General features: G+C 41.2%; 1 protein-coding gene across 1 annotated transcript; it reads right to left on the bottom strand.

Annotated features, from left to right (window-relative positions):
• Nucleotides 1-262: 262 nt before the first annotated feature.
• LOC121478700 (vomeronasal type-2 receptor 1-like) lies at nt 263-17253 on the bottom strand. Its single transcript, XM_041733897.1, is given in 8 exon segments — nt 263-707; nt 895-973; nt 976-1055; nt 3345-3399; nt 3402-3572; nt 3575-3715; nt 5666-5789; nt 17029-17253. Coding segments are annotated over 8 exon segments (1320 nt in total).
• Between the last annotated feature and the right edge of the window lie 1044 nt (nt 17254-18297).

Below are 18297 nucleotides of genomic sequence, written 5' to 3'. Positions count from 1 at the left end.
TTACTTGTACCCTCCACATTACACTCCTCATACCAAAGTATCATGAAATTTTTGAATGGAGTCGTTTATAGTTTCAATAGTAACAGGTATTCTAATTGCTAAATGGTATCTTAGAGATTTCACATTCCATGCCAGGATCATACTAGTAGAACCCAAATCTTCAATATTACCCAGAGCATGAGCAGGCTGCAGGAGCAACCTGAAAGGGAACACTGAACCATATCACCATTGCAGCATTGAAGGACACGTGTAACTCACAACTCTAGTCACCCACAACAGTTGACTCTGTGGAATTATTAAGCTTACTGCTCACAGAGGCTGAAGTCAGTTGGATGCTCTTATCTATAGTGGAGACTCTTCCACCCACAATTTCATCAGTGGTCCTTGTTGCCCTCAGAAAAACAATGAAACACTCAGGAGCAAATACACAACGCAACAAACCATAGCTAGATGCCAAGATTGCAAATATTTCCACAGCTCCTTTGAACTTGCCTTCAGTGCTCAAGCAAGCAGGGACAAAAGAGATCCAGATGATGAAAAAGACCAGCATTCCAATCGAGATGCATTTTCCTTCATAGTAATTACCCGGCAATAGGTGAGCAACAAAGGTTGTGAGAAAGCATAGCAAGGCCAGGAAGATATCAATCCCAAACATAGAGCATAAAAACTCTATAGAACCTTTATCACATTCCAAAATGATCTTTCTAGGGCAGCCTGGGTGGCTCAGCGGTTTAGCGCCACCTTCAGCCCAGGGCGTGATCCTGGAGACCCGGGATGGAGTCCCACGTCAGGCTCCCTGCATGGAGCCTGCTTCTCCCTCTGCCTGTGTCTCTGCCTCTCTCTCTCTGTCTCTCATGAATAAATAAATAACCTTTAAAAAAAATGATCTTTCTATTTTGAGATTCTATGTTCTTGTACAATCTTGGGAGCTCTAATACTAAGTAGGCTAAACATATGCCAATCTCAAGTAAACCAAGAGATCAGCAAAGACTTCCCGATAATAGGAGTGGATGGATATAAGTTGGGTTTTAGAATTAGAAATCCTGTAGGCTTGGCTCTCTTCCTCTTCGGAGGCGGAGAGCCCGTTTGCGCAAACGTTCAATAAACCCTCTTGCTTGTTGCATCTGCCTGTCTGGGGTCTGAGTCTCTGGGGCGTCCGCCGGGACACGTTGGCACCCGTGAGCCAGGGTCCAACATTTGGGGGCTCGTCCGGGATCCGAGACGCCCCAGGCTCAATCCTAAGACCGGTAGGAGGACAGGCTAAAGGCCTCCAGATTATCCAGCGCCAGATCTGGAAACCCCTTGCAGCTGTCTACCGCCCCGGAGACAACCCGTTCCAGATCGGTGACTCCGTCTACATCAGGAGACATCAGTCCAGGACCCTTGAGCCCCGCTGGAAGGGCCCATACACTGTACTACTGACCACCCCAACCGCCTTACAGGTAGACGGCATTGCTGCTTGGGTCCACGCCTCACACGTCAAGCGCGCCCCATCAACGAGCACCGCTGACGCCAGCCAGGACGGACCGGGCGAGCCACCCCAATGGAAGCTCCACCGCACCCAAAACCCGCTCAAGATAAGACTTTCAAAAATTGTTCAATGACAGTTGTTATATTCGCTACCTCTCCTAGCGCTCTTCACCTCCGCCAAAGGTGACCCTGATGCCCTCAAAAGGTTAACCTGGCAGGTACTAACGTCTGGGGGTGACGAGGTCTGGTCTATAACTAAGACCGCCCCCGTGGGAACCTGGTGGCCTAACCTATATCCTGACCTATGCAAGCTAACCATAGGGGCCCCTAGCCCATGGGACCTAGAGGGATACTTGGACACCTCTAGAGCCCCTAACCGAGAAAGCCCTCCAGGGCGACTGGGATTAGACCCATGGGGGCGATGTGGCACGCCTGACAGAAGGGCCATGCTCAGCACTCTTCCCTTCTATGTCTGTCCCGGGTACCACAGGGATCGCAGGCTAAATCCCACCTGTGGAGGAGGGGAATACTTCTATTGTAAAAATTGGGGGTGCAAGACTACGGGGGACACAGGATGGGAGGCCCTCCTCCTCCTGGGATTACATCACTGTCAAGGCTAACTATACTCACCCAGGGCTACCAGGAACTCTGCAACACTACCGCCCCGATTTTAGGGACTGACTCTTACCTGGTGCCCCAGCCGGGAACTTGGTGGGCATGCAACAAAGGCCTCACCCCCTGTGTGTCACCTAAGGTTCTAAATAGCTCAAACGACTTCTGTGTCATGGTGCAGATCATACCCAGGGTGTTCTCTCACCCTGCTGAAACTCTAGAAAATCAGTATGATGAACATCCCACCCGTTTTTGGCGCGAACCTGTCTCCCTAACCCTAGTCGTTATGTTGGGACTAGGGGTCGCTACTGGAGTGGGTACTGGCGCAGCTGCTCTGATCCAGGGCTCACGACGTTATATAGAACTCCAGGCAGCTGTAGATGAGGATCTACGGGCACTAGAGCAGTCCGTTTCTAAGTTAGAACAGTCCCTCACCTCACTTTCAGAAGTAGGACTCCAAAACAGGAGAGGCTTGGATTTACTATTCCTGAAAGAGGGAGGACTGTGCGGCCTGGGAGAGGAATGCTGTTTCTATGCAGACCACTCTGGAGTCATCAGAGACTCAATGGCCAAACTCAGGGAAAGGTTAAATAAAAGACAAAGGGACCGGGAGGCCCAGCAGGGCTGGTTTGAAAGCTGGTTTAATCAGTCTCCCTGGTTGACCACCCTAATCTCTACCATTACGAGCCCTCTAGTTATCCTGCTCCTGCTGCTAACTTTCGGCCCCTGCATCCTCAACCGGCTGCTCCATTTCGTCCGAGAAAGATTGTCTATTACCCAAGCTCTGGTATTAACTCAGCAATGTCGGGCCCCCCTAACTGAAAAAAATAAATGTTCCCTAAGATTTTAAGATTAAAATCAGCCCAAACAAGAGGAGGGAATGAAGAAACCTCGCCCCTTGTAAGTAGGGCCAGCCCTAATCCAGAGGCAGCCCATCCAGGCGCCTTCCTGAAATTTTAGCAACTAAAAGCATTCTGTTTACAATAAGAAAACCATTTCCCCCCACACCCTGATTGGAATGTCCCTGAATAGGTTCATGTTGACCCTCTGTGAAATCAATAACCTGAATGCTATGCGACTCCCGAGGTTCTTTTGTATTTAAGCGGTTTTTTTTTTTTGTTCCTTTTGCCTTTAAAAGATACCTGTAATTGCTAATCGGCTCTCTTCCTCTTCGGAGGCGGAGAGCCCGTTTGCGCAAACGTCCAATAAACCCTCTTGCTAATTGAAAAAAAAAAAAAAAAGAAATCCTGTAGGCTTAAAACAGTAAAATAGTCTCTCCAAGAATGCAAGACAGGCAAAGAGAAAAACCCACTGCCAAGTGACCTGGCAGGTCACGCAGGACCAGTTGTATGGCTTGCCAATGAAAAGCATGGAAGACAGCAGTGGGATGACAAGAGAAAGCTGAATGAGAAAGCCTGGCTCCCGGTCACTGGCATTCACAAGTGGCGTATGCCTGTATATCACGTACACAATTGTGACTGCCAAGACCGAAGCACCCCAAAGATGGAGCGAATGACAAGCATGTCGCCCAGGGCCTCATCATAAGCAAAGAATTCCACCTCTTTCAGCACACACATTCTCTTTTGTGCATTTGACCAATAGTCTTCATTACATTGTTCACACTCCCTTTGACCTAATGAACAAAGAAGAGGATGGACTGCAAGAAAATCCATTGTCCCCTTCATCTGCGAATAGCTCAGAGCAGCCAAAGACCTAGTGCAGGACTCATTGAGATCTTTTATATAGAATGTACTAATATCTTAAGAAAGAAAGAAAGAAAAAGAAAGAAAGAAGAAAGAAAGAAAGAAAGAAAAAAGGAAGAAAGAAAGAAAGAAAGAAAGAAAGAAAGAAAGAAAGAAAGAAAGAAAAGGAAGGAAGGAAGGAAGGAAGAAAGAAAGAAAGAAAGAAAGAAGGAAAGAAAGAAGGAAAGAGGGATCCCTGGGTGGCGCAGCGGTTTGGCGCCTGTCTTTGGCCCAGGGCGCGATCCTGGAGACCAGGGATCGAATCCCACATCGGGCTCCCGGTGCATGGAGCCTGCTTCTCCCTCTGCCTGTGTCTCTGCCTCTCTCTCTCTCTCGGTGTGACTATCATAAATAAATAAAATTTTAAAAAAAATTTATGAAAGAAGGAAAGAAAGAAAAGAAAAGCAAAAGCAGCAGTACAATTGTCTTAGAGTGTGCAACTAATATTACAGATAGAGAATTATTTTCAGTGTTGGGAATTCAGTCCGCCTTCTTGGTTTCTGCCTTTCCTATATGGGCCTTTTCCAGTAAGATCCCTCCTTCTTTTCCAATTATCCAGTTGAGAAGGGAGGTGTGTATCCTCATAAACCCTAGAACAATCCACAAATGGCTTCCCACGTATGAGAAAATTAAGCTACAAAGGTGAAACAATCAAGAGGGTTGTGATAAGGTTGATTAAAATACAAGTATTTTCAACCTTCCATTCAACATTACTCCCACCTGCTGAGCGCATGTTGTCTTTGCTTCCTCCGCTTCCCCCTCTCTACCCTCCAGATACAGATTCCAGAAAGAATAGGCAGCAAACGAGTGAGAATTGAGGAGGAAAACAAAAATAGTAACCATGTTGACTAAAGTTGAGAAAAAGTTGGCAGCCTTCAGCTGGCCAGAGGCTCTGAGGGAGATTATTACAACATAAGAAAAAGCTATTTGAGATGAATTCATGGCAAATTATCAAATGGATCTCTTTAAGGTTCTTTGAAAGGTGCAGCTGAAGATTGGAATTCGCTTCCAATCGCTCTGACTACTGGACTGGACTTCTCTTGATGTAGCGCAGTGCGGAGACTGCGTCACGTGAGGTCCAGGGAGTTGTTCAGGTTACAGTGCACCTGTTTTCCATTTAGGGAAAATTTTACATGTTTAAAAATTCTCCTTGAAATAAATTGCTATTGAGGGTCTTTTGGCAAAGGACAAGGACAACTTGTGTTATCTTTAAGGAAAGAGATAAGTGGAGGTAAAAGTACACCTGATCCAACATGCTTCATAAGGCTGAGCATACCACACCCCACTAAAATCCCGGTCACGAAGAGCAGCATTTCAGCAGGTTGTGGAGAAGAATTCATAGAGCGGCAGTTACAGAATTCATCTGTAAGATTCATCCTGCAAACTTTAAGTAACTATGGCCTTGAGTCCACTGGGGATAGAATTCACGATCCTATAATTCCATATTAGAGATAATACAGTAGAATATAGAACTGTAATTCACTTATTTTTCCAATGATTCACTATTTTTTACATAACTAATGCTTAATCTATTTTAGAAATTGAAATAATTTTAAGTACTTTTCATGAATCCATTTATTCACATTTCATCTTTTAACATTCTTTTCTCTTAAATTCACAGTTGCTGATCTTTTTCCCAACTGCAGCAGCTTTAGAACTAAAGCCTAAGATTATTGTTTTTTACACACTACACAGTATATCCAACAGCTTGATAGATTATAATGATTTTTGTTATAAGTTGTTCACACCTATTTAGAAGGATGACTCCTAAAGTCCTCTTTACCAAAACATGCTTACTCTAATTGCATTTCAATATCATTGGAAAATACGGCCATCTCTACCTGGTTCCCGTGACACCTGTCCATCAGCACATGGGATGCAGTCAAAGCGACATACGGGTTCCCCCTGATGAATCCCCTTCCGGGTTCCAGGATGACGTACATCAGTACACACCAAATGAGGAAGCTTGCAAAGAGAAATACAATGCATGGAACAAAAAAAAAAAAAAAACAATGCATGGAACAAAGTTTCTTCTCTTAAAAACAAACAAAACGCTGAGGGAATTCACATCTGGATTTCTATGGCTTTTGTGATATATTGGGGAACCCAGTTAGCTGGACAAGGATCAGACAAAGAGAATGAATGACATCTGTAGAGCCTCGAGAGGAATTTTGCTGAATGTCAGGCTTGTGGTTGAATCTAGAAATTCAGAGTTCATCTTCAAGCTAGGTCTTTCCAATTTTGGGGCCTCAGACCAGCCTCCGTGCCCATGGTACTCTGGGGAAGGGACAATTTGACCTACCTACTACTGCTTGGCGGGGGGCAGTGACCCCCAAGAATTTTGTCTTAAGAGCCTGGAAAAGATTTCTTCTCACAAGGTCATCCCAACATGGTCTCAAAGTCAAAGATGTGTCATAAAGGGTCAGTAAAAAAGAAAAACAAAAGATCTTTTCCGTGGGAAAAATTGGCAGGGCAAAAACAGATATGTGGACAAGGCATAACACTCAAATATTTTCTCATTAATAAAAAAAAGAATTAAAAAAAAAGAGTTTAGGGAGCTCAATGGCAAATACAAGTATCCCTCTACATTCCACATGGATGTGCACTTTGAAACCAAGAACAAATGCAAGGCCTATACATCAGTTTGTATCTTAACGTAAATGAAGAGCTTCCTATTTCAAAAGGAGACGAAATGTCGTTTCCATGAAAGAAATAAATATTTTGGAAAGTGAATGATCACATTGATGTTTATTTTGGAAAACAGAATTTTCCTATAGTGAGTTTTTACGTTAAATCTGAATTAGATAACAATTAAAAAAAAAACATTAGAAATCTCTGGAACCAGTTATGGTACGTAGCAGTACGAAGCGTGTATTAGGTAGGCTTCTTGGAAGGTACGTGCATGACCACAGAATGAACAGGATTTCCTCTCCCCTGACCCAGTTTTCTGCAAAGAGCTCTCCATCTATCTTTCTTTGAAAATCATCATGAACAATGAGCTGATGCCTTTCAATTCCGTTTCTCAGTATCCCAGGATACTAGCTTCTAATCCACTCAACTCACTAAAATGTTACCTGCCACGTCTGCTAGTTTTTCCTCTAGCTACATTTCTCTTTCGTTTCTCTTCAATATTTGGCATCTTGAGCAACCCTTCCTTGAAATGCAGGCTCTCCTGGCTTCCATTGGGCCTTTTATTTATTTTGTTGGTTCCACATCCTCCACCTTTCTTGTCAACTGTGGGTATTTTCTTAGGTTTGGTCTTTAATCTGCTGCTTTTATCTCTTGATATAAAGCAGCTCATTCGCTCTTTGCCTTCAACCAGCAGCTCTAGTTAAGAACTCCCAAACCTTGATGTCCACCACCTGTCCCACCCAAACTCTAATTCCATATTCTCAACTTCCAATATGTCCCTACATTGCATTTCCAACATCACTTCAAATTCAACATGTCCAAAGCTATCCCTATTAATGCTATTCCTTCTCCCAAATTCCCCATTTCTGTCACTGACACCACCGTTCTTCATCCATAACCTCCAACCTTATCCTGCATTATTTGCCTATATATACCATCTCCTTCACTCAGGCCCATCTGTTCACCAACCTCCAGACTCAGTTTACCATCATGAGTTAAATCATGCCCTATACTGTCCACTAATTATTTGATGCAGGACACTTCCAAGTCCAGTCTATCAACAAATCCTGCAGCTTCTAACTGAAAGATACCCAGAATCTGACTATTACATCCCACGTCTGTCACATCTATCTTGGCTCAAGCCCCCACCTTATTTTGGATTATATTTTTTTGCTCCTCTAATTGGTTTTCTATTTTCTACTTTTGTCTCCCACCCCAGCCCACTCCTTCAGTTTATTTGCAACATGGCAGACAGGTGATCCTTTAAAGATTTTATTTATTTATTTATTTATTTATTTATTTATTTATTTATATTTATATTTATTTATTTTATTTATTTATTTATTTATTTATTTGAGAAACAGGGGGCACAAGTAGAGGGGGGAGGAGGAGCAGAGGGAGAGAGAGAGAGAATATCAAGCAGACTCCAAGCTGATCATGGAGCCCAACGTGGGGCTCAATCTCACAATCCTAAGATCATGACTTAACCGCCAAAAATCATCAGTCCCTTAACTGACTGAGCCACTGAGGTGCCCCAAGAGATGATCCTTTAAACCCTGGGTCAGACCATTACTCTCCTCTCACAAGACTCTTCAGTGGCTCCCCTTTTCACTCAGTGTAAAAGTCCAAGTCCTGAAACAGTCCGTAAGGCTCCATGTGACCTACTCCCTCTTGCCTTTCTTCCCTCTTCTCCCACTACTCCCATCCCCTCAGTCTTTCTACCCACACTGACCTCTTTGCTGTTCCTCCAAAATATGAAGCTCACCTCCACCTCAGGGCTTTAAAGTTGCTATTCCCTCTGCTGCAATGCTCCTCCCCCAGATAATGCATGGACTGACTTGCAAGGTCACTGCAGGGAGGCCTTCCCAGACCACATTATGTGAAGTTATAACCGTCTCCCCCATCACTCCCTATTTCAATCCTTACTACATTTTTCCCTCCAGTACTATCACCCTTTAAAATAACACATAATTTATCTATTTGTCTTGTTTATAGCCTATTTTCTCCCACTGAAATGTTAGGACCATTAGTAAGGGATTTGTTCTGTTTTGTGCAGGGACATATCCCTAGTTCTTAGGATAGCATCTAGCATCTATAATACTGTGCTCAATAAATATTGGCCCCATTAATTAATTATACTCTAAGTGCTGTGAAGGCAATGTTTTGGGGGTCTCTGTGTGTATTTTACTTCTTTTCCTGTATCTTGTAGTTTCTGAAATAATGGGTTGGTTCCAAAGAATCCTCCAAAGCTGGTTAATTTTGGAAGGAGGAGAATATCTTTTTGAACTTATGGATTTAAAAGTGTATGTTCTTTTACTGTATTTATTTTCCTTATTGATGCTCAAGTGGTCCAATTTTGACCAGGGAAAACTTCTGCTTGGCTCCCATATTCTTGGTCTTTTTTTTTTTTTTTAAAGTATAGCTGACAAACAATGTGACATTAGTTTCACATGCACAAAATAGTGATTCCACAAGTCTCTATGTTACCCTACGCTCACCACAAATGTAGCCACCACCTGTCACCGTACAACACTATTGCAGACCACTGACTATATTCTCTGTGCTGTAGCTTTCATCCCCATGACCTACTCATTCCTTAACTGGAAGCCTGTATGTCCCATTCCCCTTCACCCATTTTGTCCATCCTCCCACCTCCCCCTTCCATCTGGCAACCATCAGTTTGTTCTATTTTTTGGTTCATTTTTGCTTTTTGCTTGTTTGTGTGTTTATTTTGTTTTTTAGATTCCACATATATGTGAAATCATATAGTATTTGTCTTTTTCTCTCTAACTTATTTCACCTAGCATCTCATGACTTATTTCGCTTCTAGGTTCATTTATGTGGTCATAAATGACAAAATGTCATTTTTTTTATGGCTGAGTAATACCCCATTATATACATATACACACCACTTCTTTATCCATTCGTCTGTGGATGGACATTTGGGCTGCTTCCATATATTGGCTATTGTAAATAATGCTGCAATCAACATAGAAATGTATACCTCTTTTTGAATTAGTGTTTTTGTTTTTGTCTACGGGTAAATACCAGTATTATTGGATCATATGGTATTTATATTTTTTAATTTTTTGAAGAAACTCCATACTGTTTTCCACAGTGGCTGCACCAATTTACATTCTCACCAATAGTGCACAAGCGTTCCTTTTTCTCCACATCTTCACCAACACTTGTTATTTCTTATCTTTTTGATTCTAGCCATTATGGTAGGTGTGAGGTGATATCTTACTGCAGTTTTCATTTGCATTTCCCTAGTGATGAGTGATGTTGAGCATCTTTTCATGTGTCTGTTTGCCATCTGTATCTTTTTTGAAAATATGTCTATTTGGGTCGTCTGCCCATTTTTTAGTTAGATTATTTGCTTTTTGGTGTTAAGTTGTATAAATTCTTTACGTATTTTGGATATTAACCCCTTATCAGATATATAATTTGCAATATCTTCTCCCATTCAGTTGGTTGCCTTCTCATTTTGTCGATGGGTTCCTTTGTCATGTAAAAGCTTTTTATTTTGATGTGGTCCCAATAGCTTATTTCTGCTTCCATTTCCCTTGTCTGAGGAAACATATCTAGGAAAATGTTGCTAAGATCTATGTCAAAGAAATTTCTGCCTTTTTTTTTCCCTAGGAGTTTTATGGTTTCAGGCCTCACATTTAGGTCTTCAATACATTTTGAGTTTATTTCTGTATATGGTGTAAGCAAGTGGTCCAACTTCATGCTTTTGAATGTAGCTGTCCAGTTTTCCTAGTACCATTAGTTGAAGAGACAGTCTTCTCTCCACTATATATTCTTGCCTCCTTTGTCATACATTAATTGACCAGTTAAGTGTGGGTTTATTTCTGGGCTTTCTATCCTGTTCCATTGATTCTATATGTCTATTTTTGTGCCAAATCCATACTGTTTTGATTACTACAGCTCTGTGGTATATTTTAAAATCTGGAATTGTAGTACCTCCAGCTTCGTTCTTCTTCTCAAAATTGCTTTGGCTATTTAGGGTCTTTTGGGTTCCATACAAATTTTAGTATTATTTGTTTTAGTTCTAAGAAAAATGCTGCTAGTATTTGGTAGGGATTGCATTGACTGTAGATTGCTTTGGGTAACATGGATATTTTAATATTAATTATTCCAATCCATGAGAATGGAGTATCTTTCCATTTGTTTGTGTTGTCTTCAATTTTTTTCAACAATGCTTTATAGTTTTCAAAGTACAGGTCTTTCACCTTCTTGGTTAAGTTTATTCCTAGATATTTAATCTTTTTTGGTGCAATTGTAAATGGAACGGTTTTCTTAATTCTCTTTCTGCTATTTTGTTATTAGTATATAGAAACACAACCAATTTCTGTATTAATTTTGTATTCTGTAATTTTACCAAATTCTTTATTAGTTCTAATAGGGTTTTTTGGGGGGTAGTCCTCAGGGTTTTCTATGATTAGTATCATAGCATCTGCAAAGAGTAACAATTTAACTTCTTACCAATTTTGATGTCTTTTATTTATTTTTCTTTTCTGATTGTTGTGGCTAGAATTTCCAGTACTATACTGAATAAAGCACTGAGAGTGGACATCCTTGCCTTGTTCCTGATCTTAGAGGAAAAGCTCTCAGTTATTCACCATTGAATATGACATTTGCTGTGGGTTTTTCATATATGGCCTTTATTATACTGAGGTATGTTCCTTCTAAACCCACTTTGGTGAAAGTTTTTATCATGATGGATGTTAAATTTTGTCAAATGCTGCTTTTGCATCTGTTGAGATGATCATATGATTTTTATCTTTCATTTTGTTGATATGGTGGATCATGTCAACTGTTTTGTGAATATTGAACCATCCTCAGATTCCCAGAATAAATCCCACTTGATTGTGGTGAATGATCCTTTTAATGTATTGTTCACTGTGATTTGCTAATATTTTTTGAGGATTTTTGCAATAGAGTTATTAATCTCTCCTCATTTTAAAAAATTCTTTTTTTCTTTTTTCTGTTTTGCTTAGGTGCTTTCCATTACCCTGTCTTCCAGATGTCTAATCTGTTCTTCTGTATCTGCTAATCTGTCCATTTCCTCTAACATATTTTTCATTTCCGTTATTATATGCTTCAACTCTGATTAGTTTTTTTTTATATTTTCTACCTCTTTGTTGAAGTTCTGAGTTCTTCCACTTTTCTTTCCAGTCCCATGAACATCTTAATGATCATTACTTTAGATTTTATCTCCGTTTCATTTAGGTTTTCTTTCTTTTTTTTTTTTTTTTTTTTGGACAGATTATTTTTGTTTAATTTAAATTCAATTTGTCAGCATATACTATACCACCCAGGGCTCATCCCATGAAGTGCCCTCCTTAGTCCTTGTTACCCAGTTCATTTCATTTAGTTCTTTTTCTGAGGTTTTCTCTTGTTTTTTATTTGGAGAATAGTCCTGTCTCCCCATTTTGCTTGACTTTCTATGTTTGTTTCTATAAACTAAGTGGAACAGTGATTTCTCCTACACTTGAAAGAATGGTCTTATGATGGTTGTTCCCTGTATAGACTATGCCTGGTGATTGGCTGGCAGGCTAGAGCTATGTGGGCTGGGGGTCCCTGTGAAATGTGCTGGGGCTGCCCTGGTGAAATGGCAGGAGCTGAAATGGACATGGACTGGGATATTCCTGGGGCTCTTCATAGAGAAGTTACCTTGGTAGGACAGTTTAAGCTGAATGAGTGCAAGGTGGGGGGCTGCTGAGCTGTCTGCACAGAGGGTGCCCTGGCAGGACAGCTGAAGCTAAAGTGAGTATAAGCCAGAATGCCCCAGGGTGCTTGGCACAGAAGTTGCCCTAGTGGGGCAGCTGAAACTGGGGTAGGATGTGGGCTGGAAGGTCCCAGGGTGCTCCATGCAGGGGGTGCTCTGATGGGGTGGCTAAAACTGAGGCAGGCACAGGCCAGGTGTTCCCAGGGTGTTCTGAACAGGGAGCACTGTTGGCAAGGTAGCTGGAGCTAAAGCAGGCATAGCCAGGAGGTTCCAGAGTGCTTTGTACCAGTGGTGCCCTAGTGAGTCACCTGGAGCTGAAATGGCATGGGCCTGGTGTCTTCTGCTGTGCTCTGCTCCTGTGTCACCTTGGTATGATAGCTGGAGCTGGAGTCGGCACTGACTAGAAATGTTCCCATATGCACTGCCCTGTGACCTCCTTGGAGAGATGGCTGAAGCTGGTGTGGGCTAGGGGCCCAGAAAACACTGGGGCAACAGGCTGGCAGGGTGCCCAGACCCTGTTCCCATCTACACTATCAAGGTGGAGGGGGACCATAAACCCTGGCACTCACTAGCCCCTCCAACCCAGAGAAAGCTCCAGCAGCTCCCTCCCTCTTTGGCACAGTTCTAGGGCTAATCTATTCATATTCTAGTTGCTTTTTAAAATCTCAGCTTTTTTTTTTTCTGTGCCCCAGGGCAGACAAATCTGCTCCAGGTCATCTAAGAGGCACTATCCCTCCCCACTGTAGTTCTCAGTGTTGGGGGCAGGCGTTACCTTTGCTACCACGTCTCCATCTCTCTTAGTCTCAATGTGGACTCTATCTTTTGTTGTGCAGAAGCTGTTCAGGTCAGTCTTCAGTTCTTCTTCAGGAGGAAATGCTCTATAAACAGGTATAGATTTGGTGTGTCCATAGAGGAGGTGAGTTCAGTGTCTTCCTATGTTGCCATTTCAGGCTGGAATTCAGGAAAGTGGTTTTTTAGAGGTGGACTCATAGTAGATGCTTAGTTAATTTGTATCAAATTCATTCAAACCGATTTCATTATATAAATATATCCCCAATTTTAATAAAGAAGATAAGAAAAATAAAATTATTATATTCTAATGAAATGTTATTAAAATGGAACTCTACTGTGGCATTTTACTATCCTTCCATCAATTTTTAGTAGAACAAGTTTTCTTTTTTTAGATTTTATTTATTCATGAGAGACACAGAGAGAGAGAGAGGCAGAAACACAGGCAGAGGGAGAAGCAGGGAGCCCAATGTGGGACTCGATCCTGAGACCCCAGGATCATGCATGCCCCGAGCAGAAGGCAGACGCCCAACCGCTGAGCCACCCAGGTGTCTCTAGAACTTGTTTTCTATGAACCTTATCTAAACAAGTAGTAACATCTCTTTTATTCATGTAAAACATTATATTGAGTACTTACTATATGCTTAGCACTAGGAATACAAAGTGAAAAATCTCAGGCCCCATTCAGGTAGAGAGTTCCAGACCACAGAAGATAGTTAATACTCTAGGCCTAGGGCAGCTCTGTCTTTCTGCAACGATAGAAGAGTTACATATCCAGTATGGTACTGCTAGCCACAGGTGGCCAGTGTGACTAAGGAACTGACTTTTAAACTAAATTAAATTTAATTTTTAATTAATTTAAATTTAAAAGCTACCTGTGATTAGGGGCTACCAATTTGGACAGAACAGCTCCAGGTCAAAGAAATAAAATGCAGAGGAGAGCTGTGGCTGGTACTACAGTGACCAATGCTGATAATCTTTTATTTTTGTAACCTGTAAATAACGTACTTAAGTGCTGCCTAAGGATGGGCCAAGAAAGGAGGGAACTGGTGTGTGTGTGTGTGTGTGTGTGTGTGTGTGCTTTTGTGAGTATGTATGAGTTTATATATGTTTACTGCCACCCATGGAAAGCAGAGAATAAAAAGAAAAAGAGAGGTGAAAAGATAGATTAAAAAGATCTCCTAGGTGTCTAGCACAGCGTAGGAGCTCAGCAATCTTAATTTCCTTGTCACTTTTTCTCAGATCTTATCCCAGCAGGATTTGGAAACTTAGACCTAGGGGCTCTTAGGAAGATCCCTCAGGAAGAGAGAAGATACATGAATAGGAATCTAGATGAAAACAGACCCTACACCCCTGAAAAAAAGTCTGCGGCAGCAGCAAAGACAAACCACTGGCTGCACTGATGCCCACACTCAGCTCTCTCGCTCCTGCTGGTCCCTTCATTCTGAGATCCACATGGAAGATTAAATTGCCATTGTTTTTCCACCACCCTATCATTTTACTGTGACCTATAGTAAACACTGAACTTGAGTATCAAGGGCCCTCCAGTCCCACTCTCCTAGAACTAAGGTTTCATTAAAGGTAAAAAGTTCAGCTGTCTGGGAAGTAATAGGGTTTCTTCATGACTTCTAGTAAGTAGTGAGGTTTCCCCTTAACTTTCTCCAATACTCCTGCAGGTGCTAACTTTATGTCATACCCAGGGGAGCCAGTCTCTAGCTCACCAACCACTTCTCAGTCCTACATTTAAGCCCTCCTGTTGCTATCAAAGGTGGAGGATAAAATTTGTAATAAGAAGTCAAATAAATAACAATAATTCAATATAAATAATGATCATAATAATAAGGAAAATAATCATTTTTTTTACGTAGGATAACTGGCTTACCTCCAAAGATGATGCATGTAATCCTCAAACCTTATTTCTACTACCTCTCTGAACAATTTTGACAACAGTATTTTAGAAAGAATTTTGAAGCTTGTGAATCTTTCTCTCCTATAATCTCTCAATAAAAGATTTCTTGAATGACACTTCAAAGCTTGTTGACATATATGTACACCCACATATATACTCTACTGGTAAGCTAGTGTTCCCTACCCCAAATTATATTATGAGTTTGTGAATTCTCCCTCACATTCTTTGACCCTGAGAATAAATAAGAAAAAAGGGACGAAGAAATGAACTTCCTCTAGAACTACCATCAGGAAGGGAAAGAAGGACTTCTGGGTTGTCCCAGGATAATGGTAGCTGCTAGACTGGGGGGTCTCTCCACACATCTGCTCAAAAAGACCATACAAACTCAAAAAACAAAAAAAGTAAATAAAACCACACATAACCCATGACTTTAGCATCATAAAGAACCTGAGAATACTATGAACTTAAAGTTCTTGTATGTAGAGAAATAGCCATTAAATTCCAGCAAGGCCATTTCTAGAGTCCCTCCCTCATCCCTGGGTATGTAGGAAATGGACAGAATCTTGAAAAACTGTGCAGGACAGAGTAAGAGAAAACAGAGAACGTAAGGTTGATGGAGAGCAGACAAATCATTCCTAGAAAGAAAATGTCCCAGCCTATGTTAAAACAGGTCCAAAACTAGAGAGACAGTACCAGCTCCAGGGAAAAGTCTTGAAAGTGGGACTTGAGGTGCCAGTCTCAGGATGACACGACTTCAACCGGGGTTAGAAGGTATATGGAGAGGGAGAAGTGCCTTTTTGAGATGTGGTAGAAAGAGAAAGAAGAGGGGGAAATTAAGAATCCTGCACAAACAAGAGTGAACCATAAAACTGAAAGACACATTAAGCTTTCCCTTACGGCAAAAAGTCATATCTTACATGAACTACTCTTCACTCTACTAATAGAAGAAGGCAGTCTAGAATTATGCATTTGTGGGATCCCTGGGTGGCGCAGCGGTTTGGCGCCTGCCTTTGGCCCAGGGCACAATCCTGGAGACCCGGGATCGAATCCCACGTCAGGCTTCCGGTGCATGGAGCCTGCTTCTCCCTCTGCCTGTGTCTCTGCCTCTCTCTCTCTCTCTGTGACTATCATAAATAAAAATAAATAAATAAAAAAAACTAGAATTATGCATTTGTAAAATACCAGAAACTCTCATCCTTTGTCTATGAACAAAGATAGGTGTAAGTGCCCTGACGTAAGTTTACTATAAGAAGAAAACAGAAAATGAAAATTAAGACATTGCAGCAGGTCCCTCCCATCAACACACAGACACACAACCATTGCCCAGAAGAATAATGTAACATAGCATTTTAAATAAATTTTCTGGCACTACAATTAAACAGTCTCCAAAACATACTTGGAGAAGTGCAAAAATATGCTGAGTCAGGTATTTAAAAATTAAAAACATAAATAAATATACAACTGGAAGAAATAGAAAAAAAAAAACATTTTACTCAGGAAAGAAACTGAAGAGAAACCCAATTCAGAAACTAAAATTGATAAGGCATTCCAAAACAAAGATATTTGAGTGCAAAGTTATTAAGAGGCCTCGAATAAAGGCAGGGAAACAATGAAAAGAATTGGACAAATAAAGAAAAAGGCAAAAATGGTCAGAGAGGAAGTGGATAAAACAAGACAAAGGAAGTCAAAGCCTTTGATTGGAGTACTTGGAGAAGAAAAACAAAAGGATAGAATGAATAAACTATAGTCCAAAAAAAAACCACTCCAAAAACAAAATACCTGAATCTGTATATAGAAAAGATATGTACTGGGGATCCCTGGGTGGTGCAGCGGTTTGGCGCCTGCCTTTGGCCCAGGGCGCGATCCTGGAGACCCGGGATCAAGTCCCACATCAGGCTCCCGGTGCATGGAGCCTGCTTCTCCCTCTGCCTGTGTCTCTGCCTCTCTCTCTCTCTCTCTGACTATCATAAATAAATTTTTTTAAAAAATTAAAAAAAAAAAAGAAAAGATATGTACTGTATTTGAAAAAAAATGACTTGGAATAGCCAACTCCAGATGGCTGATATTCCATAGTGCCTGAAACAATACAGAAATGCAATTCTCTGTGTCTATAAACAGAAGAAGATGTCAAAGTAACTCACCTTTGCTGATTCAGTCTTCCAAAATATCGTTGCATTCTTTTTCGTCATGAGTTCAAACTTAGAGTTTGTGAGTATACATTCTCCGACCTTCACAAAGGCAATCTCTGCATTATCACCTACTTGCCGGTTCAGAATATCATAGTGCCCAGTCACATCTCCATTTTCATCAATTTCTATTCCCTCTCCATTATGGGCAGCAAACTTAAGTGTCTCCAAATTGTACATTCACTAGAAAACAAAGAGAAAAAAATAAGAATAAAAAAGCAGTTTGTAAGTATCTGATTGTCTAGAGAATGGGGTTTATGAAGAAATAGGTACTAATGATAAAATGAAGAAACAGGTACTAATGATAAAATGTGCCTCTATGTTCTGGTTGTGAAAAGAGTGTTGAAAAGGTGAAGTAGAGGGAATACTAATTGCCTTAGGAAAATTTAGTTTTCCCCAGGAAGTAGCCATCTGAGCTGGGTTTTTAAAAATTAGTAGAAATTTGCCTGACAAATAGGGGGACATGGATAATCTGAGCCAAGGGCATAACATGTGGGACAAGGACCCCTCCCCAAACCAGAAAGGCCAAACAACTTGGTGGAAAGAGTCTGAATTGTGATGTCTGATGATCTGACATCATATTTTGGCTCTTTCAAACATCATGACCTTGGGCAAGTCATACATCTGAATAATCACTAGTTTTCTGGTCTGTAAAGGGAGGGAAATTATTCCTGCCCTATCTCTGTCATTAGAGCTTAATATAAATTTAAGCCTTTAGTAAGTCAATATCCCAACATTGTGAAAATCACCATCCGTCCTGGCCACTCGGGTCACCTGCCCTTGTACCTCTCCTTCCTTTTACCATATGTTGTTCTCAAGCAACATAAGGCCTACATCAGAGTTCACAACCGGATGGCTGTTACCGGCAAGTCCACTGGGAAGAGGCCTTTTTTTCCCCCTTTCCAATCTTCAGAAGAGTTAAGAAAGGAAATGTTCAAAGGCTATCAGTCCCTGACCGTTCTCTAGAACAACACTGACATAATTCCATCTGTTCATCACCATTGGATGGTAGGACACAGATCCCTACCATCCAGGTATGAAAGAGAATTTAGAGATGTGTCCAAGTAAGAGTAAAAGGGCTTTACAAATATACATACTCTGATCAAACCTGCTGACGGGAGAAGCTGAGAAGAATGAGCATGGAGTACATTGTCATTTTAGTTGTGAATAAGTTAAAAAATTATACTTCAGTTTGTTTACGAAGCATTCTTTTTTTTTTTTTTT

Source organism: Vulpes lagopus, chromosome 19, assembly GCF_018345385.1.
Source record: "Vulpes lagopus strain Blue_001 chromosome 19, ASM1834538v1, whole genome shotgun sequence".
NCBI classification, from domain to species: Eukaryota; Metazoa; Chordata; class Mammalia; order Carnivora; family Canidae; genus Vulpes; species Vulpes lagopus.
This window is presented reverse-complemented; position numbering and strand designations above follow the sequence as displayed.